General features: G+C 44.4%; 1 protein-coding gene across 8 annotated transcripts in view; it reads left to right on the top strand.

The window, feature by feature from the left end:
• Positions 1-22172, top strand: part of STXBP5L (syntaxin binding protein 5L) — a 1956595-nt gene that overhangs the window by 945187 nt on the left and 989236 nt on the right. For all 8 annotated transcript variants that reach the window (XM_085621040.1, XM_085621038.1, XM_085621036.1 and 5 more), the window contains exon 6: positions 21829-21892. In XM_085621040.1, coding sequence (XP_085477166.1) covers positions 21829-21892 — 64 coding nt within the window. The remainder of the gene's footprint in view (positions 1-21828; positions 21893-22172) is intronic.

Below are 22172 nucleotides of genomic sequence, written 5' to 3'. Positions count from 1 at the left end.
ACATGTGAGCATGTGCACTTATTGGTGGCCTTTCGTTTTACCCATTTGGTCTGTAAGAGATTATTGAAAATTGTGTTTTGTTGGTGCACAAAACAGTATTGTTTTTCTTAGAGAATTGCTTGACTTTAGAAATAACATCGCTTTTATGTCAAGCAATTTTCGGAACAATCCTTTGAGCTGACAGTTTAATTTCAGAGTTCCTTTCAACCTCCTCTGTAGACTATTCAGAAATGACACACTTTGATTTCTAAAATGATTCCTGGGTAATGTCTGTATTTACTGAGGCTTTTGCAATACGAAGTGTATGTTTGTGACTTAATCCTACTGTGAAGGTGACATCATTTGTAAACAGTGAATCTCCAAGAAGAAGGTCTGATGTGCGGGTCCCCATATTTGTATGAAGCTGCCACAGAGGCCTTGTTTGGAAAGCAATCTCCCTGCAAGCTACAAATATATGTGGTGATTGATTCTATGTTCTGCTGGCACCACTGCTCAGATGCAGATACTATAGGGATGGTCGGCCCAGCATGAGTTGGGCTGGATAGTGCATGGCACATACAGAGTATTAGAAATGTCCCAGTCCTTACACGGTAAAGAACGCCTGCACCCCTGAAACTGGCGCCCTGCGCCTTCCCTGACAATCTTGTTTTTACAGTAAACCCCACATCCCTATGTTCTCCCCGCCCTACTGTTATATGAGGCCTCCCTGGCATTGTTTGACAGGTTGTCACCCCTTTCATAGCTCCAGCGTGCATGGCCAGTTTCTGTGCCAACTCTTCTGTGCAGCTGTAGGTTCTGTAGTCCAGAAGCGGTCCCCATCTGTCCTAGACTGCATCTCCCCGTCGTCTGGCATGGTTTTAGCATCTGTGGATGATGGCCAAGCTGGAGTCTGTACTGATTCCCATACCTTCCATGCTCTGTTGGCACTGTTATATTGGCCAGTGGCTGGGTGAAAAAGAGCTTGGCAGCAGGCGTCTTCCTTTTAACCCTTGAACTGCGTGTCCTGGGCCTTGCCAGGAGGGACCCGTTCAGGGTGCCTGTTCCAGGCAGGGACCTCGAGGGCCCCAGACAAACCTCAGCATGCAGCACCTGCTCTAGGAAGTACAACAATTGATGTGCCACTCACAGCGGGGGATGCCAGCTCAGTGCACATTGAATACCCCTGGGATACAGGCACAGTCACACACACAGGCATATAAGGGGGCTTGTTATAGAGGGTCCTTGGGGTCTGATCGCCACTCCTGTTCTAGGCAGCCATGGCAATCACATTCTTGGTCCAGGTCTCCCTCCCTCTTACTAGACAAGTTAAAGCCCACAAATGAGTCTGCATTTATAGATGTCCTAAATAAACAAGTCAGTGATGATTTGCCCAGTAGCAGGAATTGATATCTCTCCTCATAATCCTCCTTGAACAGCAGTGGCTCTCCAGCTGCAGGGACTGGACCGGCCCACTGACCTAGAGAGGAAGCAGCAAAATATTTCTGTGGTTATCATATAGGACGTGTTGCACACCTCCATAAAAATATACAAAATAGTGATGGATGGAGTGCTTTAATTAATCTCTGCCACAGGTAATTACACGGGCGGCATCCAATTCCATCGTTATTTTGCACAGCATGTCTCCTCTGTTTGGACCCAGCTGCTGTATGCAAATCAGTCTTGACCTTGCTCCAATTCGAACATTCCAGCCAGAACTGCCAAGCCAGGCCCTCCCTGAATTGGAACACAAGCAATCCAGGACCAGTTTCGCCCTAGTTGTCGCCTTATTAGCCGCGTACAGCTTGGTTCCAGGGATACAGTGTGCACAGGACCCACGTCTGGGCATACCCGTCCCACTTAGAGTGACACAGTAATATATACAAAAAAGTGATGGATGGAATGTTGAATTAATCTCAGCCACTGATAATTACTCGGGCCCTATCCTAATCCATTGTTATTTTTCACACCATGTCACCTCGGGTTGGATCCAGCCATATGTAAATCAGTCTTGACCCTGCTCGAATCGGAATAGTTTATCCCGAACAGCCACGCCAGGATCCTTTCTGAACTGAAACACAGACAACCCAAGACCGGTTTCGCCCTAGTTATGGGCTCATCAGCCAGGCACAGCTTGGTTCCAGTGAACAGTGTGCACGGGACCCACGTCTGGGCATACACGTACCACTTAGGGCGACACACTAAAGTACGCAAAAAATTGATGGATGGAATGCTTGAATTAATCTCAATTACTGGTAATTACTCAGACCGCATCCCAAACCATTGTTATTTTACACACCATGTTACCTCAGTTTGGACCCGGCTATATGCAAACAAGTCTTGGCCCTGCTCCAGTCGGAACAGTCCAGCCCAAAATGCCAAGTCAGGTAGTCCCTGAACTGGAACACAAGCTACCCAGGACTGGTTCCTCCCTAGTTCAGGCTCATCAGCCGGGTACAGCTTGGTTCCAGTGACCCAGTATGCACAGTACTCACGTCTAGATATACTCGTCCTACTTAGGGCAGTACTTTAAAGTATATAAAAAGTAATGGATGGAATGCTTGAATTAATCATAGCTGCATCCCAATCTATTGTTAGTTTGCACACAATGTCACCTCAATTTGGATGCAGCTAAATGCGAATCAGTCTTGTCTGTACTCCATTCGGAACACTGCAGCCCAAACTGTGTCACTGGAACCAAATTGTTCCAGGCTGATGAGCCCATAACTAGAGTGAAATCGGTTGTTGCTTGTGTTCCAGTTCAGGGAGGACATGACTTGTCAGTTCGGGCTCAGCTGTTCCCATTGGAGCAGGGTCAAGACTGATTTGCATATAGCTGGGTCCAAACTGAGGTGGCATGGTGTGCAAAATAACAATGGATGGGATCTGGCCCACAGTGATTCCATCCATCACTGGTTTGTGTACCTTTTTGTGTCACCTCCATGGAGCATGACATTTTTCCATGTTGAGGTTCCTTCTTCATCTCAAATGCCTGTTTAACCTCCTCATTAAGGAACTATTCAGTAAGGAATAGAGTGAAATGTGCATGTTAGCTGTGCCTCAATTGATGTCCAAGACCTGTGGTATAGAGGGGTCTGAAATTAGGCTTCAGAGGACATTTACAGTAAATTCATTGGTATGTAGACCAGAGAGGCAGACCTTTTGTCACGTTAGTAGATGCTTACACTGTAGATCCAGTAGACCATAAGGTCTAAGATTCCCTAATAAAATTAGACTTAGCTCTCAGTCCCATCCTGTGTGACAGAATCCACACCGGCAAGAAGCCTGTATCTCAAATTCCCGAGTTGGACACTCCTGGGAGCTCTTTGCACACAATAAAGACACTACTCAAGATACTGGGGTCAGAATTAAAAAATGGTGACCTGTACCTCTAGTTCTCCAGTGTGGAATATCTTTCACAGAGGTACAACCTGTTCTTCTCATCACCTCCTTTCAGCACAATGACCTGCCGTCTTTCATCTTCAGAAGGAATCTGGGATTACAAGAGCGGGGGCAGCATCAAATTATTGTCCCATTTCTCTTTTGGGCAGTATATGTCAACTTTTTGGCAAAATATTACCTGATGGAATAAGTGTCCTGCCTATGTGCCCTTAAAACGAGGAAGACTATTTTTAGCCTTCTTCAGTTTTACAGCAGCATCTGGCTGCAGATCCCGTGCCTCTGTGGGAGCAGTAATGGCTGCAAGCACTGAGAGCAGGCAAGCGGAAGTATCTCCTGGTTTTATTTAAGCATTACTGCTTTGGTCCACTCTGGTGTCTGAGGGGAGATGATGCCCCCTTTGTAATGGGCAAGTGGGTACATCAGGGATGTCTGTAGGCTCCTGCTGTGTTCGATATCTTTATCTATGGCTTGGATGCAGCACTCATGGGCATTAGCTGGGAGTGTCCTTTTATTGGTGGTACTTTGGTTCCTTCTTTGTTGCTCAGTGTTCATTACTAGGTCTTTGCTTGTGCATGATTTGTTGTCAGTTCTTGATTCATACGTACAAAGAAACAGATGAGATGGGTGCCCAGGATTGCAAAGTTATCATCTTAGAGGGCGCATCAGTTCCATAGAAGCCATTTACGCTCTTTGGAAATATCACGAAGTTAGTTGATGAGGTTGACTTCTCTCGCTTGAGATTTAGCCATGAGGCACGTGGGGTGCCGCAGTGTCACAAAGGGACCAGTTACTGTTAAATAGTTTCCATTGTGTAAGTGCACTGGTGTGCAGACTGAGGAACTGATCTTTTGTGAACTTTTGGTTGCTCCCCCAAACAATTTTCTCCTGATTTCTTTCCCTGTTTCTCTGCATTTTTGGAAAAAAAGCCCTTGATGGGTTCCTGCAAAACCACACAATGACCGTGAATTGTACCGAGACGCTAGACCTTATCCAACTTTCCTAAAACTCTGTCCAGTGGATTTAGCTGTAAATGTAGATATATATATACATATGCCAGAAACCCTCCACAACGCGGAAGGAAGCGACCACACGAGGAATCCAGGTAACACCTTTAATAGACAGCAGTTAGGGCATAATGCATTTCGGCTGAATAGCCTTCATCGGATGCCTGCTGCTCACCATAGTCACAAGCACGCCTCTGCTTTTTAATATTCCTGCAGTGCCCTCGTGATCAAAGGCAGACACCTCCCCCATCCATGTGATCATCCACCAGCGGCAGCACGGTAGGTACTGCAACTCCCAGGATGCAACATACCCGGGTGGGTGGTACGTGGAGGAATCGTAAAAAATGCAGTCCATGTGACGTTGTCATGCAGGACAAGGCGCGTTGTACCAGGCAAATAAAGTCTTTAGGCTTCCCTGGGTCCTCGCATTCGTTACAGCCTTCAAGACAACAAGTCCCACATGCCAAGAGTTGAATGCAATGAAACAATGTCTGCCGTGAAGTCACGATCTGCCAATGGTTGTGGATCTACACCAGCCCACCTGAAAGCATCAGTCTGGCAATGGCCGCTGCTTTGGCAGATCGTGCATGATATTTTCTTCCCATTCTTTGTGGTACAGCGACCGGACCACCTGCTCCTCCCACCAGCCCATAAGCAAATTAGCATAGCTGGGGGCGAAGCAGGTCCCCATCGCTGTACCGCACACTTGTTGGAAGAACTCCCCATTAAAGAGGAAATAGTTGCTTGTTAAGCATTTTTCCACCATACTCAAAATCATTTGTGTATGTGACCACAATGTTATTGGTCTTGCCCCCAAAAAATGCTTAATAGCATTCAAACCATCTTTGTGCCTAATGCTGGTGTATAATGTTGACACATCGATAGTTATAAGTAGATAGTCGTCATCCCACGGTAAATCATAAATCCCTCTTAAAAAGTCTCCAGTATCTTGAATATAAGATGGCAATGATTGTACTAAGGGGTTTAAAAAAGCATCAACGTACTTAGATGTGTTTTCCAGTGCACTCCCCATTGCTGAAATAATTGGACGCCTAGGGGGGTCTAGGATATTCTTGTGGATTTTTGGGATTAAATAAAAAATTGGTGTTACAGGTTGATCAATTGTGAGGAACTTGTATTCATCCTGATTGAGTAATCCTTGTTCATACCAACTTGTTAATTTGGCATTGTAACTATTGTTACTCTCAATCATATATTTTTCTACCACTCTTGTGTAGCACTTTCTGTTATTTAACTGTTTGTAAGCTTCTATTAAATACAGTTGTTTGTCCCACAGGACTACATTGCCTCCTTTATCTGCATTCCTCACTATGCAGTTATCATTTTCTGAGTTTTTTAATTAGAGCCTGATATTCTTTGTGCAAATGTAAAGCTTACACTGACTCTTCATCTAAGTTGTAATGAGAAATCCCGTTATAAAGTTCTCCCCCATTCATGAATTGCATTCTCTGTGCTCCTTTTCCTTACTCAGCCATTTTTAAATTAAATATGTATTCTGTAGTCCAAACTACGGTTTGACTCCGTAAACTTAATGTATACAATATCAGAAGAAATTATTTGCTAATATGTCGAGTGTTTATGGCTCCAACCAAGACTACAGTCCAGTAAACCTTTGCGGAAGCACTGCTGAAGAAAAGAAAGGAAGGTCGGGGTTAGGTGCCAAATGATACATTTCTCTGGATTCATTGCACTAGTTCAGTCTTTAATAGAGAAAAGTAGATGCCAGAGGGTCTAAGGAGGACATCACCCTGAGCGATATTTAAAATACCTATTTGATTTAAGTAAAAAACGAAACAAGAGATACCTGGCATTGCCATAAAAACTTCACATTCTGAAATCCACTTGGATGCTGAGATGAAGACCATCCCTCCATATTTAAACAATCTGACCAATGGTATGGAACTGTGTGCTAGCGTGCCTGTGGCACGGCTAAACCATCATCTAGAGAATGGTGTAAGTGTGCGAAATCGTGTGGTCAAATGTCTGGTAACTGGATTTCTGTGCATTTAATAAGAATTGTGGTGATCAGTGCATTGAAAAGCTGTCCCTGTCAGAACTAACAAAGAAAACACCGGAAATACATGGAAACACCATTTTTTCCTACATGAGTCTAATTTCGTGGCACTAACACAATGACTGGTAATGCAGTTACCGGAATCATGGAAATGCGGCACTCCTCACCTTTTTTAAATGAGGATGCTTCAGACGCATTGCATGTTTTGATTTTCATCTTACATTCTCTTCGCAAACATTTCTTCATTTAGTTTGTATTTAAATTGTTTTCACTGATGTGTTTGTAATAGTATGTCATTTGTACAGTGCACGGTGCCAAAGCTCAGCATCGGACAGGTAGCCTGCTTCACCACTAGGGAGTGCTTGGCTGGGAGGATGTTGTATTAGCGCCGTGATCCACCCAGGGAGTGTTTGGGTGTCGTGCAAGAGACATCTGGCTTGTGTTGCAGCGTTTAAAGTGTAGTGGCAGGAAAAGAGTGAGAGACAGAGCACAGTAGTTTACGTTAGTCAGCTGCTATCAGTTTTATTGGTGGTCTCCAATGAGGTTTTTTTAGGGCCAGCATCAGCCAATACCTTTTGATTTTACAAAATGATATGTAATGATATGTACAGTATACTTACATAAAGGGGCTTTCAGTCACCTCTCGTCATCCATTGCCCTTTAGTTGTGCCATTCACATTTTGCTTTCACCCACTACAGAATACAGCACGGGGCAGAAGGTCAGCCTACCTAAGCCACTGGTCAACTTCACTTTGAGTGGCTGCATTTTAGCCTCTCACAACGAGCACATCTGCAAACACGTCAGTTCCCTTCAGTGATAGTGTTTTTGTTTCCACGCTATAATTACTTTAGTGTAGCCTGTGTGTTTAGAGCCTAATGTGATAGCAGGAGGCTTTTGATGTACAGGGCACTTCCAGCTTTCTCAGTTCCTGTCTCCTGCCAGTGCTGTTGTAAATTCCTTTTGAAGTGACCTTTGTTTATCTGACTGCTGATATTTCACTACTCTGACAAAGGTTGTGGAGAACAGAGTCCTTTGAAAGACAACAGTAATGCAAACCACAGCCTGTTTTGTGCCCTGGCACAGGCGGTCCATTGTTAGGTCTCGCCTGGCGAAAGCAGCACATGCGCTGTCTCACCAGAGAGGACCTTTTGCTATCGATTCTCCCCGTGGGCTCAGGCACGCGTCTGCATGGACAAAGATGGCTGCTCTCGCCATCTGTCCAAGGCAGACAGCATGCGCATGTCTGTGGGACAGTGGACAGTCCCACGCCATTTTGTTGTAGCTCGGGTCTACCCGTTGCACACGTGTGCGCGCGCGCCTTTAAACACGGCGTGCTTTCACTTTAAACTGAAGTGAAAGCACGCCGCCATGCGCGCCCACGTGCGCGCACTTTAAACACGGCGTGCTTTCACTTTAAACACAGTTTAAAGTGAAAGCACGCCGCCATGCACACGCCTGCTGCAACCCTGTGTAATCTGAAAGTCACATGAATATACTGAGAGGCAGCACCGGTCCAACTTTCATTTTTCAGAGTTTTGACGGGTTAGATCTACATATAAAAAGTCAATAGCATGTCTGGGAAAGGGTTCTCAGTAAAGGACCGTGGTAGCTTTGCCAAGGATCAGGTCATGGTGTGTGGAGGACTGATGATATTGGGCATTACTGTTGTTTTCAAAACTAACCTTACCTGGTCGTAGAGTTTGTTTATAAAGACAAGATTATTTTATCTCACAGCTGTTTCCATGTATTTAATGCTGCAATGTCGCCTTTAAAGTGGTAGCATACAAGACTGATAAAAAAGATCTCTCCAGTTGGTGCAGTCCGGTCGCTCTGCAGAGGAAGTGGGGCGGCCAGCAGCCTGAGCTTCTCTTCACTTACCACTATGAACTAGGGGCGCTTAGAAGCAGGTAAAACTGCCAGCACGTGACAGACCACTGCATTGGGCTGGTACTATACTACGGTCATTCTAGCCAGCTGCCTAGGGAGCCTTTTTCAAGGGTGGTAGATGGTATCTAAAACCATCACATGCTCCCGTTTGTTAAAGGATGAGTGTTTGAAATGTCACTTCACCGATGGCGCTAAAATGCCTGCGCCGCTCCACACCTCATTTACTCCTCCTACGCACTCTGAGCAGACCCAAACAACTTTGCACCTCGCGCCAGCAAGCTGATGTGGGGTGCTGACACGTGGGACAGTGAAGCCCCCCACTCTCTTCCTAGCGCTTGGATGCCTATCAGATGGACATTGTACAGCCTGCGTGGACTCAGAATGTCAAGCCACGGTCCTCCTGGCTCCTTCAGAACACCACTGGAGAGACGTGGCACCGTGGGAGCTCTTTTCTTTTACAGCTGCTGCCCTGGGGCAGTGACACAGATGTCCCTCGGAGACAGAGGCGTGGTTTCATCTTCAGAGCCTGTCTCTCTACTACTCTCTCCATACTTCTCACTCTCTACAACTCTCTACTATTCACTCTCTACTACTCTCTACTACTCACTCTCTACTACTCACTCTCTACTCCTTTCTACTACTCACTCTCTACTTCTCTACTACTCACTCTCTACTACTCACTCTCTACTACTAACTCTCTACTAACTGTCTACTACTCTCTACTACTCACTCTCTACTACTATCTACTACTCACTCTCTACTACTCACTCTACTACTCTCTACTACTCTCTAATACTCACTCTCTACTACTCACTCTCAACTTACTCTCTACTACTCACTCTCTACTACTCTCTACTACTCACTCTCTACTACTCACTCTACTCCTCTCTACTACTCACTCTCTACTAACTACTCTACTACTCTCTCTACTACTCTCTCTCTACTACTCACTCTCTACTACTCACTCTTTACTACTCACTCTTTACAACTTTCTATCTACTACTCACTCTCTACTACCCACTCTACTACTCTCTACTACTCACTCTCTACTACTCACTCTACTACTCTCTACTACTCACTCTATACTACTCACTCTCTACTACTCTCTCTACTACTCACTCTCTAATTTACTAACTATCTACTACTAACTCTCTACTACCCACTCTTTACTACTCTCTACTACTCTCTACTCCTCTCTACTACTCACTCTCTACACCTCACTCTCTACTACTCACTCTACTCCTTTCTACTACTCACTCGCTACTACTCACTCTCTACTACTCTCTACTACTCCTCACTCTCTACTACTCACTCTCTACTACTCACTCTCTACTACTCTCTACTACTCTCTACTCCTCACTCTCTACTACTCTCTTCTACTCCTCACTCTCGACTCCTCACTCTCTACTACTCACTCTCTACTACTCTCTTCTCTACTACTCACTCTCTACTACTCTCTACTACTCACTCTCTACTACTCACTCTCTACTACTCTCTACTACTCTCTGCTACTCTCTACTCTCATCTCTGCTACTCACTCTACTACTCTCTCTTACTCACGCACTACTACTCACTCTCTACTACTCACACTCTACTACTCACTCTACTACTCACTCTCTACTACTCACTCTCTACTCACTCAACTCTAAACACTCTACTCACTCTTCTCTCTACTACTCACTCTCTACTACTCTCTCTACTACTCACTCTCTACTACTCTCTCTACTACTCACTCTCCACTACTCTCGCTATTACTCACTCTCTACTACTCTCTCCTCTCCTCTCTACTACTCACTCTCTAGTACTCACCCTCTCCTACTCACTCTCTACTACTCACTCTCTACTACTCTACTACACTCTGCTACCCACTCTCTACTAACTCTCTACTACCCACTCTCAACTACTCTCTACTACTCACTCTCTACTACTCTCTACTACTCTCTCTACTACTCACTCTCTGCTACTCTCTGCTACTCTCTACTCTACTCTCTATTACTCACTATCTACTACTCTCTGCTACTCACTCTCTACTACTCACTCTCTACTACTCTCTACTACTCACTCTCTACTACTCACTCTCTACTACTCTCTCTACTACTCACTACTACTCACTCTTTACTACTCACTCTCTACTACTCACGCTCTACTACTCACGCTCTACTACTCAGTCTCCACTACTCTCTCTATTACTCTCTACTACTCTCTACTCTCCTCTCTACTACTCACTGTCTACCACTCTACTACTCATGCTCTACTACTCACTCTCTACTACTCTGTCTACTACTCACTCTCTACTACTCTCTACTACTGTCTACTACCCACTCTCTACTAATTCTCTACTACCCACTCTCTACTACTCTACTCCTCTCTACTACTCACTCACTACTACTCTCTACTACTCACTCTACTACTCTCTAATCCTCTCTACTACTCACTCTTTACTACTCACTCTCTACTACTTACTCTCTACTACTGTCTCTACTGCTACTCACTCAACTACTCTCTACTCTCCTCGTTACTACTCACTCTCTACTACTCACTCTCTACTACTCTCTACTCCTATCTACTCCTCTCTACTACTCACTCTTTACTACTCACTCTTTACTACTTTCTATCTACTACTCACTCTCTACTACTCACGCTCTATTACTCACTCTACTACTCTCTACCACTCACTCTCTACTATTCTCTACTACTCACTCTCTTCTAATTTACTAACTCTCTTCTACCCACTCTCTACTAACTCTCTACTACCCACTCTCTACTACTCTCTACTACTCTCTACTCCTCTCTACTACTCACTCTCTACTACTCACTCTCTACTACTCACTCTACTCGTTTCTACTACTCACTCGCTACTACTCACTCTCTACTACTCTCTACTACTCCTCACTCTCTACTACTCACTCTCTACTACTCTCTACTCCTCACTCTCTACTACTCTCTACTACTCCTCACTCTCTACTCCTCACTCTCTACTACTCACTCTCTACTTCTCACTCTACTACTCTCTACTACTCACTCTCTACTACTCTCTCTACTACTCACGCTCTACTACTCTCTACTACTCTCTGCTACTCTCTACTCTCCTCTCTACTACTCACTCTACTACTCTCTGCTACTCATGCTCTACTACTCACTCTCTACTACTCACTCTCTACTACTCACTCTACTACTCACTCTCTACTACTCACTCTACTCACTCAATTCTCTACTCACTCTACTCTCTACTACTCTCTCTACTACTCACTCTCTACTACTCTCTCTACTACTCACTCTCCACTACTCTCGCTATTACTCACTCTCTACTACTCTCTCCTCTCCTCTCTACTACTCACTCTCTACTATCCTCTCTACTACCCACTCTCTACTACTCTCTACTACCCACTCTCTACTAACTCTCTACTACCCACTCTCAACTACTCTCTACTCACTCTCTCCTACTCACTCTCTACTACTCACTCTCTACTACTCTCTTCTACTCTCTACTACTCTCTCTACTACTCACTCTCTACTACTCTATGCTACTCTCTACTCCTCTCTACCACTGACTCTCTACTACTCTCTGCTACTCACGCTCTACTACTCATTCTCTACTACTCACTCTCTACTACTCTCTCTACTACTCACTACTACTCACTCTTTACTACTCACTCTCTACTACTCATGCTCTACTACTCACTCTCCACTACTACTCTCTCCATTACTCTCTACTACTCTCCTCTCTACTACTCACTCTACTACTCTCTACTACTCATGCTCTACTACTCACTCTCTGCTACTCACTCTACTACTCTCTACTACTCACTCTCTACTACTCTACTACTCTCTACAACTCTAGACTACCCACTCTCTAGTAATTCTCTACTACCCACTCTCTACTACTCTCTACTCCTCTCTACTACTCTCTACTGCTCACTCTACTACTCTCTAATCCTCTTTACTACTCACTCTTTACTACTCACTCTCTACTACTGTCTCTACTACTACTCACTTTACTACTCTCTACTACTCTCTACTCTCCTCTTTACTACACACTCTCGACTACTCATGCTCTACTACTCACTCTCTGCTACTCTCTACTCCTCTCTACTACTCACTCTCTACTACTCTCTCTTTACTAGTCTCTACTACTCACTTTATACTACTAACTCTCTACTACTCACTCTCTACTACTCTCTACTCCTCTCTACTACTCACTCTCTACTACTCTCTCTTTACTACTCTCTACTACTCACTCTCTACAACTCTCGACTACGCACTCTCTACTACTCTCTACTACTCACTCTACTCCCCTCTACTACTTTCTCTACTACTCACTACCCTACTACCTACTCTACTACTCTCTCTACTACTCACTCTCTACTACTCACTCTTTACTACTCACTCTTTACTAATTTCTATCTACTACTCACTCACTACTACTCACTCTACTACTCTCTACTACTCACTCTACTACTCACTCTCCACGACTCCCTCTACTACTCTCTACTACTCTCTACTACTCACTCTCTACTACTCACTCTCTAATATCCTCTACTACTCACTCTCTACTAATTTACTAACTCTCTACTACCCACTCTCTACTACTCTCTACTCCTCTCTACTGCTCACTCTCTACTACTCACTCTACTCCTTTCTACTACTCACTCGCTACTACTCACTCTCTACTACTCTCTACTACTCCTCACTCTCTACTACTCTCTACTCCTCTCTACTACTCACTCTCTACTACTCACTCTCTACTACTCTCTCTACTACTCACTCTCTACCGCTCTCTGCTACTCTCTACTCTCCTCTCTACTACTCACTCTACTACTCTCTGCTACTCACGCTCTACTACTCACTCTACTACTCACTCAACTCTCTACTCACTCTACCCTCTACTACTCACTCTCTACTACTCTCTCTACTACTCACTCTCTACTACTCACTCTCTACTACTCACTCTCCACTACTCTCGCTATTACTGACTCTCTACTACTCTCTCCTTTCCTCTCTACTACTCACTCTCTACTACTCACTTTCTACTACTCTCTACTACTCACTCTCTACTACTCTACTTCTTGCTACTTACTCTCTACTCCTCTCTATTACTCACTCTCTACTACTCTCTAATCCTCTCTACTCTCCTCTCTACTACTCACTCTCTACTACTCTCTGCTACTCACGCTCTACTACTCACTCTCTACTACTCTCTACTACTCACTCTCTACTACTCACTCTCTACTTCTCTCACTGCTACTCAGTACTACTCACTCTTTACTACTCACTCTCTACTACTCACGCTCTACTACTCACGCTCTACTCCTCACTCTCCTACTACTCACTCTCTATTACTCTCTACTCCTCACTCTCTACTACTCTCTCCTACTCCTCACTCTCTACTCCTCACTCTCCACTACTCACCCTCTACTTCTCACTCTCTACTACTCTCTACTACTCACTCTCTACTACTCTCTACTACTCACGCTCTACTACTCTCTACTACTCTCTGCTACTCTCTACTCTCCTCTCTACTACTCACTCTACTACTCTCTGCTACTCACGCTCTACTACTCACTCTCTGCTACTCACTCTCTACTACTCACTCTACTACTCACTCTCTACTACTCACTCTACTCACTCAATTCTCTACTCACTCTACTCTCTACTACTCTCCCTACTACTCACTCTCTACTACTCTCTACTCTCTCTACTACTCACTCTCCACTACTCTCGCTATTACTCACTCTCCACTACTCTCTCCTCTCCTCTCTACTACTCACTCTCTACTATCCTCTCTGCTACCCACTCTCTACTACTCTCTACTACCCACTCTCTACTAACTCTCTACTACCCACTCTCAACTACTCTATACTCACTCTCTCCTACTCACTCTCTACTACTCACTCTCTACTACTCTCTTCTACTCTCTACTACTCTCTCTACTACTCACTCTCTACTACTCTCTGCTACTCTCTACTCCTCTCTACCACTGACTCTCTACTACTCTCTGCTACTCACGCTCTACTACTCATTCTCTACTACTCATTCTCTACTACTCACTCTCTACTACTCTCTACTACTCTCTCTACTACTCACTACTACTCACTCTTTACTACTCACTCTCTACTACTCATGCTCTACTACTCACTCTCCACTACTACTCTCTCTATTACTCTCTACTACTCTCCTCTCTACTACTCACTCTACTACTCTCTACTACTCATGCTCTACTACTCACTCTCTACTACTCACTCTACTATTCTCTACTACTCACTCTCTACTACTCTACTACTCTCTACAACTCTCTACTACCCACTCTCTACTAATTCTCTACTACCCACTCTCTACTACTCTCTACTCCTCTCTACTACTCACTCTCTACTACTCACTCTCTACTACTCACTCTACTACTCTCTAATCCTCTTTACTACTCACTCTTTACTACTCACTCTCTACTACTGTCTCTACTACTACTCACTTTACTACTCTCTACTACTCTCTACTCTCCTCTTTACTACACACTCTCTACTACTCATGCTCTACTACTCACTCTCTGCTACTCTCTACTCCTCTCTACTACTCACTCTCTACTACTCTCTCTTTACTAGTCTCTACTACTCATTCTATACTACTAACTCACTACTACTCACTCTCTACTACTCTCTACTCCTCTCTACTACTCACTCTCTACTACTCTCTCTTTACTACCCTCTACTACTCACTCTCTACATCTCTCGACTACGCACTCTCTACTACTCTCTACTACTCACTCTACTCCCCTCTACTCCCCTCTACTACTTTCTCTACTACTCACTACCTACTACCTACTCTCCTACTCTCTCTACTACTCACTCTCTACTACTCACTCTTTACTACTCACTCTTTACTACTTTCTATCTACTACTCACTCTCTACTACTCACTCTACTACTCTCTACTACTCACTCTACTACTCACTCTCCACGACTCCCTCTACTACTCTCTACTACTCTCTACTACTCACTCTCTACTACTCACTCTCTAATATCCTCTACTACTCACTCTCTACTAATTTACTAACTCTCTACTACCCACTCTCTACTACTCTCTACTCCTCTCTACTGCTCACTCTCTACTACTCACTCTACTCCTTTCTACTACTCACTCGCTACTACTCACTCTCTACTACTCTCTACTACTCCTCACTCTCTACTACTCTCTACTCCTCTCTACTACTCACTCTCTACTACTCACTCTCTACTACTCTCTCTACTACTCACTCTCTACCGCTCTCTGCTACTCTCTACTCTCCTCTCTACTACTCACTCTACTACTCTCTGCTACTCACGCTCTACTACTCACTCTACTACTCACTCTCTACTCACTCAACTCTCTACTCACTCTACCCTCTACTACTCACTCTCTACTACTCTCTCTACTACTCACTCTCTACTACTCACTCTCCACTACTCTCGCTATTACTGACTCTCTACTACTCTCTCCTTTCCTCTCTACTACTCACTCTCTACTACTCACTTTCTACTACTCTCTACTACTCACTCTCTACTACTCTACTACTTGCTACTAACTCTCTACTACCCACTTTCAGCTACTCTCTACTCCTCTCTATTACTCACTCTCTACTACTCTCTAATCCTCTCTACTCTCCTCTCTACTACTCACTCTCTACTTTTCTCTGCTACTCACGCTCTACTACTCACTCTCTACTACTCTCTACTACTCACTCTCTACTACTCACTCTCTACTACTCTTACTACTACTCATTGCTACTCACTCTTTACTACTCACTCTCTACTACTCACGCTCTACTACTCACGCTCTACTACTCACTCTCCACTACTCACTCTCTACTACTCTCTCTATTACTCTCTACTACTCTCCACTCTCCTCTCTACTACTCACTTTCTACTACTCTCTACTACTCACGCTCTACTACTCACTCTCTACTACTCACTCTACTACTCTCTCTACTACTCGCTCTCTACTACTCTACTACTCTCTACTACTTTCTACTACTCACTCTCTACTAATTCTTTACTACCCACTCTCTACTACTCTCTACTCCTCGCTACTACTCACTCTCTACTACTCTCTACTACTCACTCTACTACTCTCTAATCCTCTCTACTACTCACTCTTTACTACTCACTCTCTACTACTGACTCTCTACTACCCTCTACTACTCTCTACTACCCACTCTCTACTAATTCTCTACTACCCACTCTCTACTACTCTCTACTCCTCTCTACTACTCACTCTCTACTACTCTCTACTACTCACTCTACTACTCTCTAATCCTCTCTACTACTCACTCTTTACTACTCACTCTCTGCTCACTCTCTACTACTGACTCTCTACTACTGACTCTACTACTACTCACTCTACTACTCACTCTACTACTCTCTCTACTACTCTCTACTCTCCTCTCTACTACTCACTCTCTACTATTCTCTACTACTCTACTACTCTCTATTACTCTCTACTACTCACTCTCTACTATTTACTCTACTACTCTCTACCTCTCTCTCGACCTCTCTCTATCTCTCTCTCTACCTCTCTCTACTCGCACACATATGCACATATATATATGTATATATATGCATCTATATATATGTATGTGTATATATACATACATAAACATATATATAATCTGCATATCTATATAAATACAAATATAAATGCATGCATACATATACATATATGCATACATATGCATGTTATGTATATGTAAGTTTGAAAAACACTAATAAAAGCAAAGGTAAAAAGCCACCTAATTACAAACAGAATTGCTTTAACTTAAACGAGGGCGAGACCTATTGCATTTTCAATGCTTGTTTCCGACTGCAGTGACAGCTGGCACATCTATGTGCAGGTGCTCAGACTGCTCGCTTCTCAGTAGTGGAGAAGTTACGGCATGACGTCATGCCAGGTGAGCGTTGTAGGGCAAGAGAAGAGAGTCATTTTCTCTCTGGATTTACCTTCTCTTTTTGAAACTCAGGAGCAGCAACATTGTCGTGGTGTCACCAGGGCTTTAAGTGGAAGCTTTTTCAATAATATATACAAGCCATAGTTGCTGCTTATTTATCTTATGCAACTAACAACCATTGACAAAGCCAATAGTCCTGACTTCTTGTATGTATGATGTTACTTGTTGTATCATATATCTGGATGCAATGGCAGAAACAGCAAAATACAAGTCGAGCGGCACACTATGCTGAGCACAGATTTAAGGTTACGTGTTTTAAGCCACGCCCTAATTACATTAGCCACGCCCCTTTGAGAGACCCTCCAGTTTTGTCATCCCACCTGGGCAAAAGTATTAGTTCGTGTGAGAAAACCTTTCAGGTGCTTTTCATTTATGGTTACCTGCAGTTCTTTTTCCCACGCCCGCCCACGTGGAACCTTCTCGCTTCCTTTATGTTATTGAGTAGATCCTATATGCATGAGACAGCATGGCTCTCATTGTAACATGTCAACAGGTATTTCTCGAAAGATGTGAGGTCTCTAATCACCCCTTTTTGAGTTACGTCCTCAAGCGAGTGTCTAGGTTGCATATATTGGAAACATTCAGTTTCCTGTAGACCAAAGCCTGGTTTCAGCTGTTCAGTTGTTTTCCCCTCTCCTAGCGTGGCTATATCCCTCAAGGTTTTGAATTCCCCCTCCTGCCGCTGATGAATAGCCAATCCCTAAATGCCTTCGTGGTGTGACTTGTGAGGGGAATGGCGCAGTTTATTTTTGACAAACCCAGACCTGTAGTGTGGCCCTCGGCACTGAGGACATTAAGACTCTGGGGTCCCTCTGGGTTTTCTTAGCTTGCATTGGACTTTCCATAGTGGCCCCCACCCAGTGTATGATCCAACGCGCACCACCTCTCTTCGGTTTCTTGTGCGCTCCAATGTCTTAGGGATCTCAGGTGAGCAGCATCGCAGTAGTTGTGAGATTGGGACCCACTGGTCGCCCGGTCATGGTTTCACTGTGCAGTGGTGCCCACCTATCCTTTCTTTCCTCCCTTGCGGATAAAGTCAGAGCAGTAGGATTGGAGTTCAACTATGAAGTCTTCCGGGATATGCAGGACCATTCTTTGGAATATATACAGAATACTATTTGTATGGCTGCAATCCTACCTAAAAGGAATAGTGATTTGTGATGCCAGCTGTCCACTTTTCTTCTCACCTCCCTTTAATTGTTTGAGGGTAATTTCCCTAGTTTTCCTGGGGTGTTTGTTCAGTCTGTGCCCAAGTACCTGATTGAGCTGTCTGCTGTTACTGTAGCATCATATGTTATATCTCTTGGATTTGGCCAAAATATTCAAAATCTCTAATTATTTAGATTAATTTTGAATATTAATACCTCCTGCAATCACGCAGCTCTTTCATAAGATATGGAAGCGAATTAAGGCGGTCAGTCACTGATCACAAACTGATAACATATCATCAGCATGTTTCTTGTGGCTCTACCTTAATCCCTTTTAATTTGCTGTAACATCTGCTTCTTTGAGATAAGGGCTGTAAAGTCAGTGCGATCAGGAGGGGCGAGAAGGGCAACCGTCTCTCATATCCCTTCCAATTGACGCCAACTGCAGTGGTTGACTCTAACCTCAGCTCTAGGGGTTTGATAGCCCGGTAATAATCAGCCACAGTATCCCTTCCCAAGCCCTATTGCCTGGAGAGGGCCCACCCCTAAAGTCCCACTGTACCCTGCCAAATGCTCTTTCAGCATCCAGGGACACCGCGACTGCCTGCTTACTGCCTCTGCTCCCACGCTTGTCAGAAGCCTGGTTTTCTTGAATAAATCCTGATTGATCAGGATGAACAGTATCCCTACACTTGTGCCTACAGGACCCCAGTCCAAGTTCCCCTTCTTCTTCGCTTTACAGAATTGACAGTTCAAACGGGTATCTCCTCGTGACGTATGGGGCGACGTATTAAATTGGCCAGAATGGTGAATGAAATTAGAAATGACTAGGTCCTTTTGCACAGGTTTGCCATCATTCTGTGGAGTTTAACAAGGATATTTACCACCTGCTCGAATCGGGTAGGGGGAGCACTTGTGGGTTGGGATGGTTTGGGTGGGGATCAGGATGCGCTTCTTGGAATTGGGGGGACTGTAGACTTTCGGCTGAACATGGTCTGCTCCCTTCATAGTGCTGGAAGGGGTCAGAGAAAGCCAGGCTGGGCGTCTGCTCGCAGCTCCTCCCCCTCTCCCAGACTGACGGTCTCATTTAGGAGTAAGATTGATTACCTGCAGCAGGGGCAGCCCTAAACGCAATAACCTGGGGCAATTAAACAATACAGTCGAAATTCACCTAAAATGGGAGTTTCCCATTTTTGGTGAATTTCGATTGTGAATCACTGTGGGTTTCTTGGACATGTTTCCTTATACGCAGTCCTATAAACAAATTGTTTTACAGCAAATATTTCATTCTTTGATTGATTTAACGTATGGAATTTTTGAGCCATACGACTTTGGCAAGGCTCTACCTTCGGTTTGATTTTAGGATACTTTTGACGTGATTCATTCATTCATCATCAACGTATTCCTGATGGTTGCTTTCACTTGTAACCTGATGATGACCTTTTAAAGTGATATGGTCGAAACGCAGTCGACGTTTCCTTTGGCACCTACAGAGGATGCAGTCACTGCACTATTGATCTTGTGATATATTAGGCATTTCGTTTTTTATTCCTCTGCCATAGTGTTTGTTTGTATACACTAATTTTTATTTCCGTATTTTTATTATGTGTAAGCCAATGAGCCATGTCATATGATATTTTCTATGTTCTGCAATTACTTAGTTACTTCAATAACAAGGGCCTGTGTTGAATGCAGGATTGTTTTTGTGCAGAAAGGAGCACCTTCCTGCACAAAAACAATCCTGGGAGGGAGGCATATTCCTCTTTCCATGAGTGCTGCAGAAAATGCTGCTTGTCCAGAGTTGTGTTTATAGACATTCTGTCAAAATCATCTCAACATGCAGGAAAGAGGTTTAGTGATGCTTCGTTCTAGCGTGTTCGGTAGGTCTATGTTCAAAGGGGTCTGCTCAGCCACTAACAGAAATGCAATGTTAGGCGTGGTGTTTTTTCTGCCTGCAATCTACCACTAGCGTAATTCCAGTAAGGCACCTTCACCAGTCGCTGGTTCTAAAATGAGCACAAAATACCCATTAATGTCATAGTGATGGCCCTTTGGTTACCATGTGCATCACTGAGGCAAAGGGCCAATGGCCAGGCCAGAGGAATGGCCCTCTTGCTGGTATTAGCGCTCAATGTACCATCCAGTTGAGTCACGCCAGCCTGGATGTTTGGGTAAATAGTGCTTGATGTACCATACAGTTGGGTCACACCAGCCTGGATGTTTGGGTAACTAGTGCTCGATGTGCCATACAGTTGAGTCACGCCGCCTGGATGTTTGGGTAACTAGTGCTCAATGTACCATACAGTTGAGTCACGCCGCCTGGATGTTTGGGTAACTAGTGCTCGATGTACCATCCAGTTGGGTCACGCCAGCCTGGATGTTTCGGTAACTAGTGCTCGATGTACCATCCAGTTGGGTCACGCCAGCCTGGATGTTTGGGTAACTAGTGCTCAATTTACCATACAGTTGGGTCACGCCAGCCTGGATGTTTGGGTAACTAGTGCTCGATGTACCATGCAGTTGGGTCACGCCAGCCTGGATGCTTGGGTAACTAGTGCTCAATGTACCATCCAGTTGAGTCACGCCAGCCTTGATGTTTGGGTAACTAGTGCTCAAATGTACCATCCAGTTGGGTCACGCCAGCCTGGATGTTTGGGTAACTAGTGCTCAATTTACCATACAGTTGGGTCACGCCAGCCTGGATGTTTGGGTAACTAGTGCTCGATGTACCATACAGTTGGGTCACGCCAGCCTGGATGTTTGGGTAACTAGTGCTCAATGTACCATACTGTTGAGTCATGCCAGCCTTGATGTTTGGATAACGTGCTCAAATGTACCATCCAGGTGGGCCACGCCAGCCTGGATGTTTGGGTAACTAGTGCTCAATGTACTATCCAGTTGGGCCACGCCAGCCTGGATGTTTGGGTAACTAGTACTCAATGTACCATACAGTTGGGTCACGCCAGCCTGGATGTTTGGGTAACTAGTGCTCAAATGTACCATCCAGTTGGGCCACGCCAGCCTGGATGTTTGGGTGACTAGTGTTCAATGTACCATCCAGTTGGGCCACGCCAGCCTGGATGTTTGGGTAACTAGTGCTCAATGTACCATCCGGTTGGGCCACGCCAGCCTGGATGTTTGGGTAAAGGATGCACAGGGCTGCAATTTCTGTATTTAAGTGTGACTTTCAGTTTCCTGCACTATTACTCTGCAACTTTCTTTAAGCATATTCAGGTAATGTTGTCACGCACAGAAACCAATCTTGTGCTAATAGCTTCAAAAATGTAAATACTTATATAGACTCCAGAGGCAGGATGACTCGATTTACCACTGTATGATGAGAGGCAGGTCCCTTTCTGATTTCTGAAAACTGACCCTGTTTTGAATTTGATTGTTTCGCAGATCTACAAAGACGCACCCGGGTCCAGTTGTACATTTAAGTGACACACCAAGAGACGAGGGGAAGGTAGGTGCTGCACCTGACACTCATGATTTAGGTTGTACTTGTCATATGTCCGATCTGCCTTCTCTTTGTCGGTTGGCCAGTTTTCACACAGTTTGGTTACTAGTTATTTACATCTGTCATTGCTGACTGTCTGTGAGCAAAGTACACAATGATGAGGAACAAAATTACCTGTAAATTACTGATGTGTGTGAATTAATGGAAAAACTCAAATCGACCAACCACTTCGGAGGAAACCAAATGGGTGGTGGGGGCAGAAACAAAAAGTTTTATGGTTTAGGAA

This window comes from Triturus cristatus, chromosome 8 (assembly GCF_964204655.1).
Source record: "Triturus cristatus chromosome 8, aTriCri1.1, whole genome shotgun sequence".
Classification (NCBI taxonomy): Eukaryota; Metazoa; Chordata; class Amphibia; order Caudata; family Salamandridae; genus Triturus; species Triturus cristatus.
This window is presented reverse-complemented; position numbering and strand designations above follow the sequence as displayed.